The 24,944-nt window shown below is 41.1% G+C and overlaps 1 protein-coding gene across 2 annotated transcripts; it reads right to left on the reverse strand.

Annotated features, from left to right (window-relative positions):
- Positions 1-15,508: 15,508 nt before the first annotated feature.
- Positions 15,509-17,429, reverse strand: lratd1 (LRAT domain containing 1). Of its 2 annotated transcripts, none has more exons than XM_017721908.2 (2): positions 17,275-17,429; positions 15,509-16,972 (listed from the first exon to the last, which is right to left on the reverse strand). In XM_017721908.2, the coding sequence occupies exon 2, from the start codon at positions 16,901-16,903 to the stop codon at positions 16,052-16,054; it is 852 nt and encodes a 283-aa protein (XP_017577397.1). In that variant the 5' UTR covers positions 16,904-16,972; positions 17,275-17,429; the 3' UTR covers positions 15,509-16,051. The 2 variants fall into 2 exon arrangements, with proteins under 2 accessions (XP_017577397.1, XP_017577396.1); XM_017721907.2 differs by having other exon boundaries at positions 15,509-16,975.
- Positions 17,430-24,944: the final 7,515 nt, after the last annotated feature.

Consider the following 24,944-nt stretch of genomic DNA (forward strand, 5'->3'; position numbering starts at 1 on the left):
TGAGCCTGGAAGCACAGCCTGCCTTTATGCCCCTAGACATTCTGATATGGTCTATACATTTCCATCTTTACCTCCCAGGAGCTTAAAGCAAAAAGTGCCAAGAAATCCAGCCAGAACTCCAGTTTTCAGACACCTCTTTCCTCCTACAGTCATACCAGTCAGAGCTAGCACAGACTGATTAGTAGACTTGTTGACTTGGAGGGGCAGTCTTAGTGCACACACTTATTCTTCCCACATCGTTCTTTTCCTCTGGCTGTTTTTTTCCTTACTGTTGTTTTTGTTTGTGCATTTCTCCTCTCATTAGTTTTGCTATTACTGTTTCAGAGTTTGTCATAGGAGCTGATGCAGAATAGCAAAGTGCTTAGCAATTAGATCCGCGTTTAGATACATCACCACATTAGCAACTACAAAATCGATTGATGAATAAAAAATGGATTGATAATAAGAAGCATCCTTAGATAATGGAGCCGTTTATGATGATACAAGATTAAATTGACTTTGATGGTGCAGAAAAAAGACAAATCCACAACAACTATGGCTTCTCATCTGCTAGTATCACAGCAGGTGAGTAATATGAATAAATATGAGTTATGATAAGAATGTTTGGTTGCAATTAGTGTGACACTAATTAAGTGATAAAAATATCATCCTGAGAAAGCTGTGGCCCACTCAGTGTCCAACTTATTAGAATCCCCTACAGTTGTATACCAACATTTGGGCAACCCAGGTCAAATAACATATTTTGTTGATTTTCTGAAAATAATTACACATCCACTACTGACACTACATTCTGCACAGTTCTATGTGTTTATTAAGTTTAACATATTGGGGGAAGAAGCATAAAATGTGGCCTGTGCAAAAGTCATTGCACCTTTTATACTTTATACTGTATGTTTCCAGCAGAAACGGTGCTCTCAAGTGCCATATTTACGTTCCTTAGAGGATGTGTTAACTTATTTTCTCTTCTAATTTGACCAGGGGTGTTCAAACTTTTGAATATGACTGTACCTTCTTTGTATATCTGCTCACTGGCCACTTTATTAGAAACATCTACCTTGTATGTCCACTCACTGGTCACCTAATAAATGACACCTACCTTGTATGTCCACTCACTGACCACTTTATTAGAAGCACATCATGTACCTCTACCCACTGGTCACTATATTAGAAACACCTACCTTGCACTTCAACTCACTGGACACTTTATTAGAAACACCTACCTTGTGCTTCCACTCACTGTCCACTATATTGGAAACACCTAAAACATACATCTGCTCACTGGCCACTTTATTAGAAACACCTACTTTATATGCCCTCTTACTGTCCACTTTATTAGAAACACCTACTTTATATGCCCTCTTACTGTCCACTTTATTAGAAACACCTACTTTATATGCCCTCTTACTGTCCACTTTATTAGAAACACCTACTTTATATGCCCTCTTACTGTCCACTTTATTAGAAACACCTACTTTATATGCCCTCTTACTGTCCACTTTATTAGAAACATCTACTTTATATGCCCTCTTACTGTCCACTTTATTAGAAACACCTACTTTATATGCCCTCTTACTGTCCACTTTATTAGAAACACCTACTTTATATGCCCTCTTACTGTCCACTTTATTAGAAACACCTACTTTATATGCCCTCTTACTGTCCACTTTATTAGAAACACCTACTTTATATGCCCTCTTACTGTCCACTTTATTAGAAACACCTACTTTATATGCCCTCTTACTGTCCACTTTATTAGAAACACCTACCTTGCACTTCCTCTTTTAGGGAGTTTTTCCTTGCCACCGTCCCCGCTGGCTTGCTCATGGGGGCTCGGACCCGGATTTTCTTTTCTTTTCTATTCTCTTCTCTTCTCTCTGTAATACTGATTGTTCTGTAAAGCTGCTTTGTGACAACACCTGTTGTAAAAAGCGCTATATAAATAAATTTTGTTTGCTTGCTTACTTCCATTTACTGGCCACTTTATTAGAAAAACCACATTATTTGCCCACTTACTGGCCATTTTATTAGAAACATCTACCTTGTGCTTCCACTCACTGGCCACTTTATTAGAAACATTTACCTTGTACATCGACTCACTGGCCTCTTTATTAGAAATACCTACCTATGTCCACTTACTGGTCACTTTACAAGCTTCATCTATTTTATAGATCCATTATATAGATGTACAATTACAGATTGTAGCCCATCTGTTGTCAAAGAACATACATTGTCGGCCCCCCTCTACCCTATTCACAATTGATCAATTTCTAAATACAGCTGACCAGATATTATTTGGGTGGTGGACCATTCTCAAAAGGGTAATGACACTGATGTGGTAGTGAGATAGTAGTGTGTGGTGCTGGTATGAGTGTATCAGGCACTGCAGTGTTGCTGGGGTTTTTAGACACCTCAGTGTCACTGCTAGGTTGAGAGTGGTCCATCACCAAAGAGTTTTCTCTCGCTGACAACTGTTGAAGGGACAGAGGATGACTAACACAAATTGCACATTAACAGCTACAGTCTGTAACTGTGCACTAGCTAGGTGGAGTTAGAAGGTAGGTGTTTCTAATAGAGTGGGCAGTGAGTACAGCGTGCATGACTGAAAATGTGTAGACCCACTAAAAACTTTGTCCTAATCTTTGAGGTCAACAGTTCTGTCTTCTTAGGTGAACTGTTAAGAACTTTTGGTCTCTCTCTGTCTCTCTGAACTGTTGCGTAGACACCCAGACACACGTACAGAAGTTGCTGAAACAAGAGGGTGTGTTTGGGACTCCTGCTGAGTGTATGATTGCTGGCACAGAGTGAAATCTCAGAAAAACAAGAGGCCATACAAGATCTCTGAAATAACTGCTGTACGTCTACCTAACTTTAAGAAGAAACAGAGAACCCATTGGGGGGCACAGAAAGGGGCTACATCTCAAACCTTGCTCTGTTTGCTGAATTGTGTAGTCTGGTTTTTCTAGCAGAGCCTGTTTGTTGGCAGATGCTTTACTGTGGTGTCTATACGTTTCCAGTGTAGTGTTAAAACCACATAATGAAGGTACCCCCCCTCACTGTTTTAACACACACACACACACACACACACACACACACACACACACACACACACAATAACCAATTACCATCTGATTCTTGAGATGACTCAGCCCAACAAAATAGCCATAATGATGTAGAATGATGATCTGAATAATGTTAGTGTATGAAATCAGTTAAACACACACAGAGAGCGAGGGAGAGAGGAGAGATGTTAAAAAGACAGACAGAGAAAAACAGGTTAAAGGAGAAGTAAGGAGACAAGGGGAAAAATGAAAGAAAAAGTGAAAGAAGGGAGTTAAAGGAGAAGAACAGAGAGAGAGAGAGACCGAGAGAGAGAAGTTAAAGGAGAAGACTACAGAGAGAGAGAGAGAGAGCTACAGAGAGACAAGAAGAGAGAAAGATCACAGAAGATAAGGATAGATAGATTGATAGAAGACAAGAAAAGAAAGAAGAGAGAAAAAAGGAGAGAGGCAGAGGTGGGAAGAGAAGGGGAGAAAGACAAAGTCGAGAGAGAGAGAGACAGAGAGTAGGAGACACAGAAAGAAAGGGAGAGAGAAACAGAAACAACATGAGAAAGCAAGAGAGTGAGAGAGGGGCACACAGAAAAGCAAGACTGAGACAGCAAGATTGAGAAAGAAAGGCAAAAGAGAAACAGAAAAATGAAGAGAGAGAGACGGGAGGGATAAGAGAAGGAAAGGATGGAATAAAAGATGGAGAAGAGAAAGGTGTGAAAAAGAATATCGAGAGAGAAAGATGAAGTAGAAGAACAGAGAGAAAGAGAGAAATAGAAGTGGATAAAGGCCAAGGACAGAGAGAAAATGAAAAATAAAAGATGGACCGATAGATGGACACAGAGGGACAAAGACCAAGAACAGGGAGAAAGATTAAGAAAGAGAAGAACAGACAGAGGTAGATTAGGGAGAATGGAGGAGAAGGATAGAGTGATGAAGGAGAGAATGGAGGGAGAACTCTACTGATGAGACTGTATGTTAATGCAGGCAGGAGGTGACATGGCCGGTGTGTTACATCATAGTGACAGTGACAGTGAGAACAAAGAGCTCAGGTGAGTGAATGAGCGAGTGAAATCATGTGGATGAGCTCCTTTTTTTCAGATTGCATGTTTGTGAAGAGTGAGCAAATGAGAGAGAGAGAGAGAGAGAGAGAGAGAGAGAGAGAGAATGGAATGAAGGTGGAGCAGTAAAGGCTTTGTGAGAAATCTAGCCCTTCACATACTTGTTTCCACTCGATAGAAAAGAGTGAATACCTGTAGCACTCCAGCTTATCCTACACCTCTACTTCTCTCATTAACACAGAGAGAGAGAGAGAGAGAGAGAAGTGAAGAGAGAAGGGGTGAGACAAAAAAAGAAGACACAAAGGGGGACAGAGAGAGGAAAGGATGAAAGAAAAAACAGATGGAATAAAGGAAGGAGAGAAGAGAGAGCACGAGAGAGATGAGACTGAAAGACAAAGAAAGGTAGAGAGAACCAGAGAAATGGCAAAAGGGCATGGGAGTGTGAGAGAGAGACAGAGAAGAGACAGGAGCAGAGAGAGGAAGGTAGAGAGGGTGGGACAGAGTGAGAGATAGAGATGGGTAGATTTTTTTTTTTACTTAAGTCACATGACTTATTTAGATTCAGAAAGAATCTACAGAAGGCTGGCTGGAGTGCATCGCAATTACTCTCCAAGATAGAACTTCATTTTTTAACCCAGCACCCAACCAAAACATGAGAAATATGATAATGTGAGGGTTTTTTTTTTCTAGAAAAAGAACATAATGCGCAGATCTTTGCACATACTTCGCACAGTTTTATGCAAAACAGTCGCTTCTGAAAATGCTGCCATTTATATGGACGCTGTGAGTTCTGCAGGAGCTGAGGAGATGAACTTTTCCTCTCTTTAATCATCGCAGATTTCACCAGCAGTCGTGAAACTCCATCCTTTTCAGCTACTGCACTTCTTTTCCTTTCACCCTCCACAGGAGTCTGAACTCATATCAGAGAAATGGGCTTCTTCTGATCCAAACTCCACTCAGAGATGAGGAAGATTCGCTTGTGCTTTCCTGGAGTGAATCGGCACGCTACATCAGATTCAATCACACTCTGCATTCACACACACTTGTTTTTATACCTTGTTAGGATATAGGGTCATACATATCATCGCTGTCCAAAGAAAAGCATGTATGTAGAAAAGTGTCTATTTTTGGCTAATTTTATTTTTCTGCATCATTTCAACACCCCGGCTGTCCTTTATGTGTTGTGAAGATTTCATGATGAATGGACCAATAGACATGCTCTAAAATCACTTGGAATAAAGTCTCTTTATATTGACTTACATTGAAAAGTATGAGTGTTTTTGCCTTCTCCTGTAAAGTTACTATTTTGAAGATCAATTTTTTTTTACAGTGATGATATGTGCCTGGTGTGTTACAACAGCATTGTGCCAAAATCAGTGCCACTCTTCATTCATTTAACTTCCAATCACATTGGCCAACAAATGCAACTTATTTACTTTACAGAAGGTGTTTCTGAGGTGATTAGATGAGATAAAGAAAGATAATCCACTTGTATGAGGAAGGGCAAACTAAGACCCTAAATTTCCGTGCATGTGCATATTTAACTTTTTGATTTTTAATCTTATTTTTTCCCCTAAAATCTCAAATTATGTAAATCCTTATTATGAGACAACTGGTGTTTCCTTGTTGTTGTGATAATGAGAAACAACTGAAGATCTCAAGTAAGAGCTATGGATAAATTAGCAAAGGGCAAAACAAGACATCACATAGCGTTATGAGACTAAGAGGGCTGGAACATCTAGGTACTGTTGCTCTCACTAGATGTCGGTGATGATAACCTGACGCTGGCCCTTAGCTATCAAAGTTGAGCCAATATTTGACCGCCTTCAACGAAGTATGAACTACTCCATGTCTGTTTCAAGTTTTGATTGCAAATAATAAATCAGCTTAGGTGTGTTAAAGCGCCAGCCTAAAAGCACTTCAATAACATTATGTACATGAAGTACACTCAGGATAGCACAGCAAAAGCCTAGCAACCACCCGGGATACCATAGTAATGCATCCAAACATCCAAAGAGATACCAAAGCAACAGCCCCCAGAATCTTATCAACCACCTACCATCAAGCAATACTCTAATGAGAAGCTGGAATATCAGCACTGCTCCCCCTACTGAGCAAACTTCAAAAAGACTGGAACGAATGAAATATAAAGCAAAAAAATGACGCTCCATTTACGTTTGCTATCATTCCGCACCTCATAGTGGTACACGGACGACAGTATGAAGCCACACAAACATTGCCATGGTGCTGATGGATTATTAGATCAGTGTATATTGTTTGCTTGGTGGTTTTGTGTCCATGGCTCTCAAAAATTAACATCTGGTTTATTCCACTGCACAAGATGGGGAAATTTAATCCGCTTACCACTGCAATCTCTGTAACATTGTGGCTTTAAGTAGCAGAATTGTCTGTTGCAGCTCTGTTGAAAACAACGGAACATCCAGTTTGTCAACATCACTCTACTGCAAATGTGAATACAGCTTTAGTTTTTAAGACAGCAGAATGATGCGATTGTGTAGTTTCCTAAAATAACATTTGTGTATAGTGTATAAGATGCTTCTGCACTAGCTGTGTTGGGTATTTTTTTGGTCTCATAGTATGAAACAAAAATGTCTTCAGATGGAACACGGAATAGCCGGATCACTTGCTTATAACAACGTGCATGCAAAAACAAGTACATAAACTTGGATTGCCATGTGTGCAAAACTATTAATAACACTGTTCTTTTTTAGTTTTAGTCTTATTATCAGTATTAGAGATGACGTCAAAATAGTTTCGTTTAGTTAAATTAAAATCAAGCATTTCTTTCAGGTTGTTAAACTATTAAGCTTAAATTTATATGCAGATAAAACTGACGAAACACGAAACTGCTGGTGACATTTACGTTCTTTTACGATCAGATTTAATCCTAACTTTAATGAATAAGGGCCAATGTATTCACCTCATTTTCCTGTTTACATTTGTTTTCCTGTAACTTTCATGTTCAGTTCCTGTGCATTTTTACATTATAACACTCATAGAGCTGTTACAAAAATCTTCACAGTCAAATTAGAGCAACTACATCAAATTTGATTAATCACAATTCATAATTATTATAATTGTTGATGGCTCTGGTAAAAGCATAAGGTAAGTAGGTCAGCCCTGTTTTATTCTACTTTTCCTAAGAAGTCTGACCATTTTTGCTTCTAAAAATATGCAAAACACACAGACAGACAGCACACTATGTGCTAGGACCAACATTTGGCCAGCAGCCACCTTGCCTTGCTTCTCTATAAACACAAAGTATGAAACTGCTTCCCTTCTCTTCCATCTGGTCTTCACAATTACGGCAATACAACCGCACACACACAAACACAGTCAGAGGGAGAGAGATACAAGAGCGAGTAGCTCAGTGCTAATTGGGCGCGAACCAAGAGCTTTGGCATGGGCCACGTTAGCTTGGGTTGTGTGGAAGTAAATATTGAGGGAGCGCTGCTTGCGAAAGACAGTGGTGCTGTCAATTGGGACCGTTTTGGGCAGGGCTGGAGTATACAGGGTATTAGCATAATGAGCGGGTATGTGTATAGAAAGGGCCTGTGTAAACAATAGTGCTCTGTTCTACAGGTGGAACCGTGTCCCCCGGCGTGCAGAGGTCTAATCGGCTCGTTTGTTGCCCGCGGCCCAAGGCACGATCAGAAGCAAGCGTGAACAAAAGGGGGCTTTTCTTCTAATTTGCTGGTCTCTCGTCCTTTCCTGCCACTTTTTGTTGAGTCATGCTAGCCAGTTCCTGGAAATCTATTAGCATTTTTATCAGACACAGTGCTCTGCAGCGTATAGAGGGCCTCGCTTACGGGTGTGGAGATGAAATTGCCAATGTGGCAGATTGCTGCAGAGGCTAAAAATAGAGGCCCTACTATGTCATGGCCATCGGTCTGTAACCATAGCGCTCTTTAGGATGTAACTATATAGCCCTCTTTACGGCTATAGCTGTACGCTTCGCTGTTTAAATGTGTCCAGTTATATTCAGAACGTTTCAGTACAAGGTCAGCATCTCTTTCGTCCACAATTAATCGCTTCAAGCCAGAATTAGGTTTGATGATTTATGAGCAGACAGGACGCCAAACTTCTCTGTTTTCCTATTATGCACATTTTGTATAATATATAACATCATCATGACCCTAACACCATTTTTCTTAATTATCCTCATTACTAAAGACGGATGTTGATCATAACACATTGTATAAGACACTCATTAGTGCAACTGTGGGGCATTTTAATCCCTTAAACAAGGGCCTTTATGTAGGCCTACACTTCAGTTGATATCACTTCAGCTACGTAGGACAAACGAAATGCTGGCTCATCTTATTCAGCTTTATGAAAATTGAAGCAATCTTTGTTTACAGTGGAGATCTTTACTTTCAAATGCTACACCAAGCTGGACTGTGTTGCTAAAGAAAGCTGGACAGGTTGTAAATGACACAGAATTTGCCATCATGCTAATGTTAGCTCTATTAAATAATAATCCACAAAATAAACATCATTTCAAATGTTTAAACCTGCACTACGTCAATTTGGAGACCTCTCTGGTGGGAATGTGTCATTGCAAGCAATATGCAAAAGAAACATTTCGGAACAGTGGTTGTGTTTGGACTCCTTCCTCATTGGATGAATCTGATGAATGCAAGCAGGTTTAAAGATTATTTAAAAGAGAATTCAAAACTTGGACAGAGAATATGCAAGAGAATTATCTGCTACTGCCATCATATCTTCATCTGTGTAACGTTGATTTTGCATTTTAAAACCCAAACATTGAGCCGCATCTACTTTCTGAGCCTATTTGTGTAAAGTTGCAGGACATGGTCTGAGAAAACTCCCAATCCAACCTGGCCCCTCTGAGATTTACTATATCAGGCTTTTCAGGGTGACTCAAAGCAGCACACAGACACCATATTGTTTTTTCTCCTGACTCTTGAGTTTAGATATTTATGAGAAGTGCATAACAAATGTCTCTTTAGAATAAATGAGATTCAATAAACTTTGTCTAACCTTGTTTGCTGTCTGGTGTCCACCAGAGGAGGATGAGTCATGGTTCCTCTGAGTGGTTCTTTTTCATGAGAATAGGGAATTTTTACTCATTATGCAGTTCTACCAAGAGTTTTGTTAAGCTACCACTACCCAGGGGCAGTCGTGGGCTGGAGGTTAGAGAACCAGCCCTGTGACTGGAAGGTTGCTGGTTTGATACCCTTGGCTGACAGTCCATGACTGAAGAGACCCTTGAGCAAGGCACCTTGCTCCCCAGGCGCCATGGATAGGGCTGCTCACTGCCCCCTAATGTGTGTGGGTGTTTCACTGCACGGATGGGTTAAATGCAGGGGTCTAATTTCACAGTGTGCGAACACAGTGACAAATGGTTGTAAATTAATTAATTAAAATAATTTAATTAGTTGTTATGATAGAATGCACAGTAGTCATTACTGAACAGCAGTGTTCATAAAGCTATGCGGCACATACATAGACATTCATATCGGCTTTCTCCAACGAGTGGCAGTTGTTGCATCACTTGATGGGGTGAAATGACATTAACATTGCCCAATAAAGCAGCTTTAATAAAGCCTATATTGAAACTGATGCTTATTTGATGCATAATATTCATAAATGTTCGTATAGATTTATGTAAGTCGTCATGTACAGTCATATGCAAAAGTCTGAATAGTATGACAATGCAAGAATTGTAGAAATAGGTCCTATTTGAAATATGACCAGGTCAAATACATATTTTGTTGATTTTCAAGGTGAAAACACATTCTCTACAGACAGCTTATTAAATAGGACATATTTCTACAATTATTGCATGATCTCTGTTCAGTTGCTGAGTTTAACATTTTTGGAATGTGCAGTAATCATTGCAAATGCCACATTTTATACTTCATTATTTCCTTAATATGTTAAATTCAACAAATAAACAGTAATTGTGCAGATTCTCTACAGAGAATGTGTACTTTCTTTGCCCAAGGCTACCAAAACTATTGCATTTTGTAGGTGTCATGTAGTCTTATGAATGATGCCCTTCAGTAAATGCCCTTGTGGGTGAAGCATAAACAGGTAGATCCCTACCTACGAATGCATTTGTTAACATTTTACTGAAGGGCAGCATTCATAAGGCTACATTATATCATAACAAGCAATAGAAACCTACAAACACAAACATCAAGGCTTCTTCCAAAAGGTGTCAGGTTCATACAGGCTGCTTTTACCAATTCCGCAATTTCAATTCAGCGAATAATGATTTCTACACTCATAGTAGTCCCCAATTACTGTAATTTATAGTAGTTATTAAATAACAGATCTTAAATCACAGCCTTATTGTTCGGTTACTGGCCTTAAGAGGTCATTGAAATAAATGGTTTAATCTGTAGGGGAGTCATGGTTGCTATGGAGCTTTGTAGCACTGGTTACTAAGGGTTATTTTCCATGAAAAGAGGCACAACAAAGAGTACAAATGCAGGCTAGTTAACTTTCTCATGAAAGATTCATCAAGTGGCAGTACTGAAGACAATAAATGATGAACAACTATTACAGTCTGACCAAGCTTCTATCTGCACAGCATTCAAAAGGCACAGGTGAAGCCATGGGGCTTAGGTTCCCTTAGAAACAGGCTGTGAAGGGAGATGAGTACACACACAGAAAGATTTCGCTCAGAAACAGATTGACTTCAGGCTAAAGATGTTCTGTTCAGCTCTTGTGTTGGCAACTTTAACTCCCTGGGCCCATCGCTCTTTCTCTCCCTGTCCCCATTCTCCACATATAGCCTGCTGCCCCACTACCCTCAATTTTCAGCCTCAAAAAGACTACAACAATGACAGATCGTCAGAAGCACAAGAGAGGAAAGGGTAGTAAAGGTCAAAGTGGGGAATTCCATGACCACCTGCCGGAGGCGCAGGGTCCAAGTGTGGCTGTTGCTCAAACAGGAACTAAACAAGACAACGAGATAATGGTGCAAACTAGTTCTCTGGATGTAACACATGCATACATAACAAGTTTAAGCTTGTTCCTCAGAGAGTAAATGACTGTTAGTGGGTAATCCATCCAAAGCCTCAAAAAACCCGCCTCGCTTGTTCTCCAACTCCTGTTTTCCATATTAATGACGCTTTCTGATGCTCCTCAGCTCTTTGCAGGTGAGTAGAACACTTCAGACACAAGCTGGATAGACTTTCAACCTGTGTACATCTGCATGTTTAATGAACGCAATCCAATTGCTCACACCACTTGAAGAGGTGGTCCGAGACGACATAAATGCAACTATCTTTCCAAGCCGCACTAGACAACCACAACCAGTCTCGATTGAAAATTTGCCAAATTATGATTGAAAATCATCTCTAAACATCAACCAAAAGAAGACCTCTTCAAAACAAACCTACAGTGAGAACAGCAGTGGCAGTAAATCAGTCAGTACTGTTAGGCTAGGAAATGGAGGAACAGTGTTACTGAGGAATGTACAATGTCTGACTATGTGATCCTGATCATCTGGAGGGTGGTCCTATTTTTTTTTCCACAGTGTTAGCTTTAGTTCATCTGAAGAGGTAGCTTTTGTTTCTAAAACCATCTTGTTGTTAGACATTAAAACCTTGCCACTTTAATGTTGAGTGATTAAATGATTTCCCTGGTTTCATTTATGTAAACATGCTTTTATTTTATCCACTTTTTGATTTTCTAATTTCTCAAACATGGAACATCTTGTAAAGCCAGTTTATATTCAAACAAAAATGTTTCAGATGTTCTCCTCTGTGTGCTTTTAAGTTTTCCTTTGTATTAATGAAGTCTTCGGCTTTTATAGTTCATTCTACGACAAGTTTCTCCTCTGATTTTAAGCTGAAATTAGCTCCACTGGCCTCTGTGCTAAGCAATTAAGTTTAAATAATGCACCAGTTTTGGTTAATCTTTATTTTGCCTGGTTGTTATTCACCATCCTGCTATATGTTACACTACAGCGCACATGGTCAAAGATGGAGAAGAATTCACAGGAGGCTAATTACTCTAAACAACCAATTTCTAGTATCAGGTGCCAGTGTAAGTAAGCACACACCATGCAAAAGTGTGGTTTTCAAAGCAGCCATCACTTTTTGAAAAGAATGATGAAAAACACTGCCAACTGGTTGTTGTATATGAGCTCATTTGCATAGTACTTGGCATACACCAATCAGATTTTAGCATGACTAACCTGAGATGCAATTGACTACCAAGTATAAGCACATGTGGGTAAAATAAACCAAGTGGAAACAGGATCCTTAAGACAGGCCAATGCAAATATTTTGGGGTGAAAATTGGTAGAAAATAGCAAAATGAAAGTTAATTCAATGCATCAACAGCATATTGTCATATTCAACTCTAGACTCTCATCAAAAGACAACGAAATCATGTTTCAGAGGAAACCAAATATAGTCTTAAAAGAGTTTTTCCCAGCAAAGTCAAAATGACTAATGAAGAAACACACATGATTTATACTATGTTAAAAAGATTACTGGTGTGCATCAGTAACAGGGCAGAGTATTTCTAAGGTGAAACCTCCACAGGCATTCAGTACTACACCACAGGGGGCGCCCAAGAGTGAGAAAACTCATGAAACAGGAGTCGAACCACTAGGTCTATTCGAGGGCCAAGCCAAGACTTAGTTCGCTGAAACATATTCTGAAGAATGGTGGAAGTTATACGAAGTACAAATACTATACATGTCAACTAGGAAAGCAACTGTACAGTCTGAGAGCAAGGGGTCAGGGACTCACTGACCCCCCTTTCCCTCTTGCCCCTTGGGGTCTATCTGATCTGACATGCCTTGGATACAGATCATAGAGGTATAACTGGAATCTGGTTTAGACAAAAAAAAAAATACATAGTCCTTGCCATAATAAAACCTTGTATCTCTGATATCCAAGTATATTGATTTCTTTCAAGAATTGGACTATGTAATTGCCCATTAATGGCCACATGGTGAGCAGTTAGATCCTATTGTTTTGAAGTAAAAAAAGTATAAAGTCACCCAAAGCAAAACTCTTCAGTTGGGTAGAATGATCCGTATAAGATTTATGCTATGTCACAACAGCATTATGTCACTGTCATATTCGCTACAACATCATCTGTTATAATGTATTGCCACTCGATCCAAAAAGCCATAATCAAAACACAATGGCTGAGAAAAGAAAAGTCCACCTGATATAGACTCTGTCAACTTGACTTCAAAGCAGCCTTAATGACAGATCTTGCCTATTGGAATAAGCCTTCATAAAGGTTTATACATGTTTATATTAGCGGTCATGTACCATGCAGCCTTATGAACAATGCCCTACAGTAAAAACAGAAATAATAAATGTTCATAGACCTGAAGGACATTTCTCAGAAGTACTTGAATGTAAACAATATTCTGTAACACTTTGTTTGAAGGCTACCTACATAAAGATGTTATAACAGGTGCCTAAGCATCAAATAACATTCATAAACCAATACTTGTATTTATGCCAGGAATCACAAGCTGTCATAAGCAGAAGAAAATGACATTGTATTGACAAGGGTTTTGTGCTTTAACTCATGTACAACTATGTAGGTTTAAGGTTCTAAACTAGACTTTCATTTTAAGTTCTATTGCTTAGAAACTGCCTTTCGCCCAATGACAGCTGGGATAGGCTCCAGCACCCCCCCACAACCCAGAAGGAGAAGCAGCTTAGATGTGTGTGTGTGTGTGTGTGTGCTTGGAAACTAAGCTTCAAAATATTGTTATAACTAACAACTCTCCATTTTAGTTTAAGGTTCCTTGTGTCAGATGTCTTGTGGTTACTAGCATAAACTGGTCATGAATACTCCGATATTGTTTCATAAATATGTAATTCAGTGCTTGAACTTGTGTCATATCATATCATACCTATGTAAGTAATGTGTTACCCAATGTTCAAGGTGTGGACTACACCTAACATTATGACAAAACTGCATGGCCTTGCCATGATATGAACATGACTTGTTAGCCTTGGTTAGCATAAGGTCTGTAAACAGAATCCTCACACAAAGACACTGCCGGCCAATCAGGTTCTTTATACACAAAGCATAACAGATCCCAGCTGCAGCTACAGCCTCTAATAGAAAAGCCAGCAGAGCATGACTGTATTTACCAGTACTGGATAGTGCATCTCTCTCACACACACACACACACTGTTTCTCTATACAGTCCCTGCAGTCAAAATGAGAAGTGTAGCTGATTTGGATGAATGCTCTTCTGAACTCCCTAGCATTTTGAACCGTCTTTGAGGAATAAAATTTGCATAGCTTTGTGGCACTGAGGCTACATACATGATTTTTAACCTTTACATTTCAACCTGCTCTTTGGTGAGCTGACACTGGCTGAGAACACAGAGCATTCGCCATTTATAAACATGTCACCGTAGCTCATGGTCGCTTCCAGAACTGCTTCTCAGAGCCTCCAGCCAAATGCACTAAAATGCATCCAATGCTGTAGCTTCTCTCAGGCAGAAACATTAAAGGAGAATTCTGGCACCAACATTAGCATTGACTTTAGACTGTAGCATCAAAACAATGCAAATTCTCCAATGCTTGAAATCCGCTGAGCAGATGCAAGTGTTTCCCCATTACGTCAAATGTAATCTATCAGCCAAGACGTGCCTGGTTCTAAAGTTTACTTTAGTTTTGCACTGAAGCTACGAGACTAACAAGTTGTAACAATGCTGTTACGGTAAGTTGTAACAATGCTGTTAAGATAAATCATGAAGACAGCATGCCTAAATCATCATACTCAATGTTATCTATAAAAAGTGACCAAACTACAGTTAGAATTCAGGCTTTGAGATGGCTGCTACTACAGTTAGTAGCTTTGCTACAGACTTTTGCACATTTCTATAGAAAACAGTAACCCATGCAGTGGTTGCAAGCCTACTTAAGATTACTGAACAACTCAAGGGTTTCATGACTTAGGCTTGCAGTCTGCACAGTGCTAATTGGTGTACATACGCATCCACTACTTACTAGTTACATTAGCCACACGGCTTGAGTGCAAAACTAAAGATATGACCTTTAGACACCAATGAAGTCATGGTTAAACAACCACATTTGGCAAAAGGGCAAAACTATGTAAAGCTGCTTCTCAACTACCACTATAATAGGCAAGAAGCTCAAACCGGACCAGTTCAGTAATCTTCACACACAGTGATGCACCATCTCATCAAGAAATGATTCCTGATTACAAAGAAACAAAAGGGAGCAATGGGTCACTCCAGGAAAGCACGAGAGGCTCGCATGGGATTTAGAACGCTGCAAGCCATTGGTAGAGGCAGAGGTAGAGGTGGAGGTGAGCGAGCGCACCACTGCAATTCTGCACGCACAATCACACACTGCAACGCTCCACACCACAGCAAGGGCTTCATGTGATGTTCCATAGGGCAATCTAAGTTTTATTTCAATAGAAACAAAGATTTCTCGTCAACTTACTAACTCAAAATACAAAAATATGGACTCCAAAAAACAGAAGAATGTACATTTCGTTTGCGTGTTTGTAACAAAATAAAGAGAGACGTGTGAGGAGTTGGGCAGGGGTTTGTGCGGTTACTATGCAAAGTTGCATGGGGTGGGGGTGGGAGGGGGAGCGAGAGGGGTCGAAAGCTGAAGCTCTAGGAGTTTAAAAAGATAAAGGGAGGAAGGGAGAGTTCAACTGAAAGCAACGGTGCGCCAATCCCAGCTCCCATCTGGCTCAGAGGGGCGTTCTGTTTCTGTAAAGGTGCATGGTGACTTGGGGAAAGGGGGGCGAGGTTATCGACCCCAGATAGCCTCCAAAAAAAGCTGTACCGCGAGCACGCGCAACACTCCTGACTCAAAAGTCTTCTCGCAGCCCTTGTGTTTGACATGCATAGTCCCGGGACGTCCCCAAAAAGGCTTTTGCGTGTGTTTTTCTTTCTTTGTGTGTTTGTACGTTCACCGGCGCAGCTCGTGCAGCAGACCGCTGGCGTCGACGCGCCGCCGCTCGCGGATCATGTCCTCGAGGCTGCGGAAGACGAGCGTGCGCACAGTGCTGTGGGCCGCGTGCACCTTGAGGAAGTAGCGCTGCTCGGCCGAGTGCGCCTCGCCGCCCGCCTTAAACTCGCGCTTGCCGAAGCGGCACCACGCGGCGAAGCTCTCAGAGTCCCCCCAGCACACCTCGCCGCCGCGCAGCCCCACGTGGCCGGCGGCATTGCGCACCACCAGCTCGGCGGGCAGCGGCCTGTAGCGGTAACGCTCGTTGACGATGCGCCCGGGGCGTCCGCCGCTCACGTCCAGCAGGCTGTCCGCGCGGATTTCGCCCTTGTGCAGGTGCACGACGCGGTCACCGCCCGCGAACACGGCCCAGTGCGGCGGCTGCGCGCGTGCCACCAGCTCCAGCACGTCGCCCGGCTTGCACATGCTCAGCAGTGCCGCGGGCGAGTGCACGCGCAGGTCCTCGCTGGCGCGCAGCTTCGAGAAGATGCACTCGTGGCAGCAGAAGGCCGAGTACTCGAGCTCGTCGAGCGGAGGCGTCCCGCCGTCTTCTCCGATGCCGATGCCGTCGCCGTCCACTCCGCCGCCGCCGCCGTCGCCGCTCCCGCAACCACTGCCGACGCCTCCTCCTCCATGCCTCGGGCTATCGTCCCTGAAGCTGTCCGACGGAGACCTGTCGTCCGGCTCCTCCTCGTCGTCGGAGAAGAAGTAGGCCACGCCCACGCGCAACTCGTCCTTCTCCACGCCCGACGGATCCCCGGTGGGTAGCTCGCTGTAGTTCAGGTGGGTGATCCGGTCCAGTTGGTTGCCCATCAATGACGGGGCCAGGAGGTTAGGGGGGAAGGGGGGGAGGAGGGGGGTCGGGGGATGCAGAAGCCGATGCTGCTGTGGAACGAGAAGAAGGACAGAGTGAAGTCCAGCAGCCAGAAAAACAATCCTGCATGTAAACACTGGTGGATGTTTTCGGGGGAGGATGGGAGGTGTATTTGCCCACCACAACACTGCTACACACATTCACTGGAGAAAAAAAGTGCTCAGCATCTACACACTGACCAAAACATGTATAAAACAAACAAACAAACAAAACAACCCTGCTAGTTACTATATAACTCAGCACAGCACGCGCACAGAAACAAAAGAAAACCAGCAACAAAAAAAAAAGAAGTAGATGTGGAGAAAAGTACCTGCGTCGTTCCCCGGGTCTACGGCTCATTCAGCTCCATCGGTTCCTTGTTTTTATTACTACCCCCCCTGCGTATCCACTCCACGCGCGCGCTCTCCCTCGCTCTCCACGCGTAGCCGCTTCCCCTCCGCTGCGTCTCTCCAGGCTGCTCGTCCGCTCAGGTGCACTACTCTCCAACTCCCCGCTCCGCTGCGCCTTATATAGCAGACACAGCCCCGCCCCAGGAACCACAAGACACGCCCCCGCTGGAAACCGATTGGCTCCGGGCTCTCGTGCAGTGGGATTACGGCGGGTGAGTGTGTACACACGGAGCGCTGAGGCGCATCAGCACTGCAGCACCCTGCACACGTGCGGATTTGTGTATTTGAAACAAATAAACAGGTCTTAATTAGAACTCTGTATATTAGAGCACAAAGTTCACAAGACACGCCCCTTTCCTGAAGATGACTGGCTCCTGGAATAGAGGATAAACTAGAGGCTGATTCAATTAATTCATCACGTTCATTAATGTAGTAATCACGATTAATGGCATGTCGTATATGCTGTCTCAGAGTCACAGGCAAGGAAAGTCTGTTTCCCAGTTTGCGAAATTTGCCGTCCCCATTGGTGGGCCACATCCTTGTTTTGTTCTGGCTTTATTCTGGCCTGCGTGCCTAGCATTTACCCAGTCAGAACTGGCCCAAAACTGTCTGTTATCTGGGTTATATAGCATGTTTCATATGCAAAGATACAGAGCCCTGCTGGTAACACCACATACAAAAAAAATAATGCGTGGCCATGCTGTATTAACGTGTGGGAATGAGATCCTAATGCATGGCTATGACCTAGTAAGGTGTGGCAATGAGACAATTAAGCCTTGACCACAGCTTAATAAGGCACGATCCTGTTCCTCTGCCTTACTAAGTCGTGGCCACGACTTAATTATCTCATTTCCACACCTTACTACGTCACATTTTTTATGGGATGTCATCAGCAGGGCATACCTTTGTGTGTGAAACGTGCTTAATTATGTCATTCCCACACCTTCCTGAGTTATGGCCATGCATTATCTCATCCCCATGCCTTACTAAGACGAGGTCATGCTGTGTGGGAAGGAGATACTAATGCATGGTCACAACTTAGTAAATTGTGATTAAGCCTTATTAAGCTGTGGTCAAGGCTTAATTATCTCATTACCACACCTAACTTAGTCATTAGGATCTCCTTATTAAGCTGTGACCATGATGTAAGTATCTCATTCCCACGCCTTACAAAGTCGTGGCCACACATTATGTTTATTTATATGGGATGTCACCAGCAGGGCTCTGTACAAAGGCAACTCAGTGTGCTTCACATAAATAATGTTAATGGAACATCAAAAGGAAAAAAGTGCATAAGAGTGAAACAAAGATACAAATAATAAATATCATAGTGACAGCGTGTTAGCCCTGGGCTGGAAGGTGTAACTAAAGGATGACTTGAAAGGTCAAACAAGGAAAATGTGTTAACGCCCGTAAAACAAATAGGGGAGCTAATAATATATTGCATTCATTTGACACCACTAGTACAAACATGACTCTACCACATGTGTGATGTTTGTGGTTTACTCTGTACACAGTAGCATAGCAGCAATACTGCAGCAGGCCATGTCTTTTAAATGTTACATGGACACTGTTTACTACAGCAAATTGGTTCCTGGGCTGAGTAGGGGTCAGGTGCTGATGCTCGGGGTCAAATCTGCACATAAACAGAATTGAGGCAATATTCAGCGCATCATGTTTATTGCAGGGAAGGCTTGGTTGGTCTACAGTCGCTGATGCCAAACATCTCTGTGTTTATTCATAAACTGACCAGAGCTGTTAAATCAGTCTGTCAACATAATACATTGGATGACCTTCATAACACAGTTGTAAACAGGAAGGCACTGACTGTTAGTAATGATAATAGACATCACCTCTACTTCAACTTGCAGTTACAGACAACCTGGCAAACAGCAGGGGATCTTATTCTATTATTGCTATAAGCTTTTATCGGTGGATGGAAATGATGGATTCTATTCTACTCAAAAGTCTAGGATTCGAAGGAATGTTTTACTGAAAAAATCAACACAAAATACTACATTTTTTAATCAATTAAAGATGCTGCTGGTGTTCTCAAAACAATGGACTGAGCACCCCAGAGTCCAGACCTCAACATCAATGAATGTCTGTGGGATTATTTGGATTGTGAAAAGCAGGAAACAAAAACAACTTCTAAGACTGAACTTTGGAGGGGTGGAAAAACATCCCTGAAAAACAGAAGAACGGAAGTTGTAATAAAAGCACAGGGAGAACACACTATATATGGAAAAAAAATTAATTATATTTAGTTAAGGTTCTGGATGTTTTCAGCCTTTTCCTGATGGTGAAAAATGAATAACTTGTACTTTTATGTATATTCCAAAGCAACCAGCCATAAGAGGCTGTGTTGGATGTTGTAATAAAAACAATAAATCAATGCACAGGAGAAGATCAGCAAGAAAAGAGGAGAAAAATCTCCTGACCTTTGAGATTTGTAAGTTTGGAAGAAAAGAGTTTGGAGTAAAAGGTGTGTTTTCTTTCATGGAAATGTAATAAAGTAGGAGTACAAGTGTTGAACTTCAATAGTACTCGAGTAATATACAAGTCTATTGTACTTATGTACAGTACTAAAGTGCAATTAGACCATCTATGGCAGAATTTAAATGGCAGCGATCAAACAAGCCTGTGTTCGGATTCTGCTTCCCATGGTGATTCACCATTAAAAATCATTTATAGTCCACATTAAGGCATAATTGGGGCCTACAAATCTGGCCTTAATAGTCCAGATCCTGTGTTCACAAGGTGTCTCAGATTAGGAGTGCTGATCTAGGATCGGAGGTCTCTATTCTACAACCCCAATTCCATTGAAGTTGGGACGTTGTGTGAAACATAAATAAAAACAGAATACGATGATTTGCAAATCCTTTTAAACCTATATTCAACTGAATACACCACAAAGACAAGATATTTAATGTTCAAACGGATAAACTTTATTGTTTTTTGCAAATATTCACTCATTTTGAATTTGATGCCTGCAACACGTTCCAAAGAAGTTGGGACAGGGGCACGTTTACCACTGTGTTACATCACCTTTCCTTTTAACAACACTCAATAAGCGTTTGGGAACTGAGGACACTAATTGTTGAAGCTTTGTAGGTGGAATTCTTTCCCATTCTTGCTTGATATACAACTTCAGTTGCTCAACAGTCCGGGGTCTCCGTTGTCGTATTTTGCACTTCATAATGTACCACACATTTTCGATGGGAGACAGGTCTGGACTGCAGGCAGGACAGTCTAGTACCCGCACTCTTTTACTATGAAGCCACGCTGTTGTAACACGTGCACAATATGGCTTGGCATTGTCTTGCTGAAATGAGAAGGGACATCCCTGAAAAAGACGTTGCTTGGATGGCAGCAGATGTTGCTCCAAAACCTGGATGTACCTTTCAGCATTAATGATGCCTTCACAGATGTGCAAGTTACCCATTTCATGGACACTAACACCCCCCATACCATCGTGCTGGCTTTTGAACTTGCTGATAACAATCCAGACAGTCCTTTTCCTCTTTGGCCCGGAGGACACGACGTCCAAGATTTTCAAAAACAATTTGAAATGTGGACTCGTCAGACCACAAGACACTTTTCCACTTTGCGTCAGTCCATCTCAGATGAGCTCGGGCCGGCGAGCTCCCGGCGGCATTTCTGGGTGTTGTTGATATCTGGCTTTTGCTTTGCATGGCAGAGTTTTAACTTGCACTTGTAGATGGAGCGACGAACTGTGTTCACTGACAGTGGTTTTCTGAAGTGTTCCTGAGCCCATGTGATAATATCCATTACAGAATGATGTCGGTTTTTAATGCAGTGCCGCCTGAGGGATCGAAGGTCACAGGCATTCAATGTTGGTTTTCTGCCTTGCCGCTTACTTGCAGAGACTTTTGATGATATTCTGGACTGTAGATGATGAAACCCCTAAATTCCTTGCAATTGCACGTTGAGAAACGTTGTTCTTAAACTGTTGGACTATTTGCTCATGCAGTTGTTCACAAAGTGGTGAACCTCGCCCCGTCCTTGTTTGTGAATGACTGAGCCTTTCAGGGATGCTCCCTTCATACCCAATCATGACACTCACCTGTTTCCAATTAACCTGTTCACCTGTGGAATGTTCCAAACAGGTGTTTTTCCTCAGCATTCCTCAACTTTCCCAGTTTTTTGTTGCCCCGTCCCAACTTCTTTGGAACATGTTGCAGGCATCAAATTCAAAATGAGTGAATATTTGCAAAAATGTTTATCCGTTTGAACATTAAACATCTTGTCTTTGTAATGTATTCAATTGAATATAGGTTGAAAAGGATTAGCAAATCATTGTATTCTATTTTTATTGATGTTTTACACAACATCCCAACTTCACTGGAATTAGTGAATGTAGATTGCACACTGTAGATTAGTAATGCAAAATCAGATTACTATTTTTGTCAGACCCTTTGAAATGAGATTATTAATTTATTAATTTAGGATTCAAACAATTAATTTTTAAAAATTTTCTAGTCAGACTCAAGACACTTTGTACAAACTCAGTTCCAAAAAATTGGGGACAGTATTTAAAATGCAAATAAAAACAGAAAGCAGGGATTTTAAATGTATTTAGATCTGCATCTGAACAAAATAGCCAAGTGTAATATAATAAAATGAAAAATAAAATTAAAAAAAAGTATCACTTAATATGTTAACAACATCATTGTTTATTTTAAATATATGCTCATTTTGAAATTGATGCTTGTAACATGTCCCAAAAAAGTTGAGACAGAGGCAATTTAAGACCAGGAACATTGGGCCTCATTCACCAACACCTTCCTGAATTTGTTCTTGAGAAAGGTCCTAAGAAAAAGTCTACATCAGATTCACAAGATGTTGTTAAACTACAGAACTGTATGTACCTTCGTGCTCATGAGTGGGTGTAGATTCTGCTCTTACCTAAGAACAAATCGCAAGTATAATAACACTGGTGAATGTCAGAATCTTCATGAAAACTGTGTAAGTGGGGTTTAATAAGAAATTTAATCTTTAAGAAGATCATTTGGTGAATGAGGCCCATTATGAAATGTTCAAAAACAGGCTATGCTTTGACATAAAAGGAGTATCCAGGAAAGGCCTAGTCCTTTATGAGCAAAGATATGCTGAGGCTCACCACTTTGCCAACATGCCAAGTGCATCAACAAATAGTCCAGCTGTTTTAAAAAAAAATGGGTCTCATTCTCCAATATTTCCTTATTTGGGATTTGTTCTTAGACAATAACAGAATCTACACACACTCATAGGCACAGAGGTGCGAACAAGAACTGTGCTTTAAGAACGTCATGAATCTGATGTAGACTTTTTCTTATGACCTTTCCTAAGAATACATTTTAGAAAAAGCTTAAGAAGATATTGGTGAATGAGGTCCAATGTTCCTCAGTGAGCAACTGCAAGGATTCTAGGTATTTCACACTCAAAGTGCACAAAAACACTGAGATTCAGGGAAAATCAGAGAGGTCTCTGTGTGCAAAGGAGAAGGCCAAAAAGCAAAATGAAGCCCATGGCATTGCTTGTTTCTGTAATGCTATTACTGCATGGGCTCAGGAATACTTTTAAAAACTGTTGTCAGTGAGCACTGTCCATTGCTGTATCCACAAATGCAAGTTAAGACTGTATTATGCGGCGTGGAAGTTATATTTCAACAGCATCCAGAAATGCTGTCAACCTCTCTGGGCTTGAGCTCATCTGAAATGGGCTGATGCATAGTGGAAACATGTACTGAGGTCTGACGAATCTACCTTTTAAGGTTCTTCATGGAAATAATGGACATTGTGCTCTCTGGGCAAAAGAAGAAAAGGTCCATCCAGACTGTTATCAGTGTAAATGGGGGTGTAATAGTGGGTAACTTTCACATCTGTGAAGGTGTCATAAATGCTTGAATACAGTTTGGTGCCTTCTAGTCTTTTTCAGGGACACCCATGCTTATTTTAACATGAAATATCGCATGTGCTACAACAGCATGGCTGCATTATCGGAGAGGGTGGATGCTAGACTGACCTGCCCTAGTCCAGAACTGGCTCCTTTTCAAAAAGATGTTTCTTATTAAGCTCAAAATATGATGACAAAGGCCCTGTATGACTGCATAGCTGAAGACTTGTATAACAGAAGAATGGCTTTCAGAGCTGGATCAGTTTGTGTATTCAGTTCTCAAATGATTAGTTCTCAAACACAGTGGTAAACATACTCCTGCCTCACCTTTTTTGGAACATATTGCAGGCATCACCTTTTGTATGAGCGTATATTTACAAAAACAATGAAATTCAAAAGAAAAAAACAATTTCACGGACTGTCCCAACTTTTATGGAATTGGGTTTGCATGTCAATCAATTCAGAATCACTTCTGCATCAGTGTGAGGCTGCATGCTTTCGTCAGAAAGTGATTGGTAAATACAGCCTCCTCTCATTCTCATTTAAGCCGTGCTATTGCTTTTGATTTTTCATTCCATTGTAGTGTCAAATTTGATTGAATTTCTATTTCTGTTGTGTGTAACAATATTCTGAGCTCTTTGCATTGAGTCATATGCATGCAGAAACATTCAGTTATAAACAGTTGTGGAGACCTGTTGTGGGTGTGGGAGAGTAGAATAATAGAAACACCAAGCAATATGCGAATACATTAGTAATAAGAAGTCAGATCGTGATTCCTCAACAGAGCTGCTTTGTCCTTCCCTGAATGCACCTTGGGGGGCAATTGGAATGTACTTTAAAAATGTTCAGAACCTCTATCATGGTAAATAGTGGGGATCAGGCTGCAAGGGCTGATGAATTCATTTGCCGTTATCAAAAACAACATGCATCCAATATACAAGAGAAAAAGTAGAAATGAACTCATTAGACTTGATTATAAATTGCTTTCTGCTGTGAGATCTATGCTTTGTGGTCATCATGTTTTTGTTGGATTGTTTTTATCATTTTTTTAAATGAATTTTTGTTTGTGAACATTTGTTTTACTAATTTACAGTGACCATGAATTGTCAACAACTGTTCTTTCAAACACAGACAGTTTCTGTTTTAGCAGTTCGGGAGCCCAACTACACATTCTTTCACAGTATATTATATTGTTTTTAAGGGTCTATATCATGGAAAACCAACTTCCCTTGCTTATTTGTAATGAGTTTGGTATACTTATAAATACTGTTCACTGCACCCTACCCCTCTTCTATATAGGGAAACTAAGCTGATTGGAAGGTGATTGTGATGTCACAAATATGAATTTATTAACATATGACAGCCCATTTAGTCTCCATCAGTTTAACCTCACATTAACATTACAGTAACACAGAATGTAGCAGAGTTATTGCAGTGAACAAAGTGGGAAGTGATTAAATGTTGTTCTGTTCGTGGCTTCCAGGAAGCAAATGTGCCACGACAGCCTTCCAAATAATCCAAACATCTAAAAGACGTGGCTGACATTTATTTTTTTAAATGTACCTGAAGATGTCGGCATATACTTCTCAGTTTGTTCTGTAAGTTTAGGCTTAATGAGGCACAGTATAGACAGCCAAAATACAGTGTATTTGCATATTATCAGTCTAAAAGGCACAGCAACAGAAACAGCCTG

Source organism: Pygocentrus nattereri, chromosome 4 (assembly GCF_015220715.1).
Source record: "Pygocentrus nattereri isolate fPygNat1 chromosome 4, fPygNat1.pri, whole genome shotgun sequence".
NCBI lineage: Eukaryota > Metazoa > Chordata > Actinopteri > Characiformes > Serrasalmidae > Pygocentrus > Pygocentrus nattereri.

Excerpts from the sequence above, each read along its gene's own strand:
- lratd1 (XM_017721908.2), bottom strand. The coding sequence starts at position 16,903 with ATGGGCAACCAACTGGACCGGATCACCCACCTGAACTACAGCGAGCTA.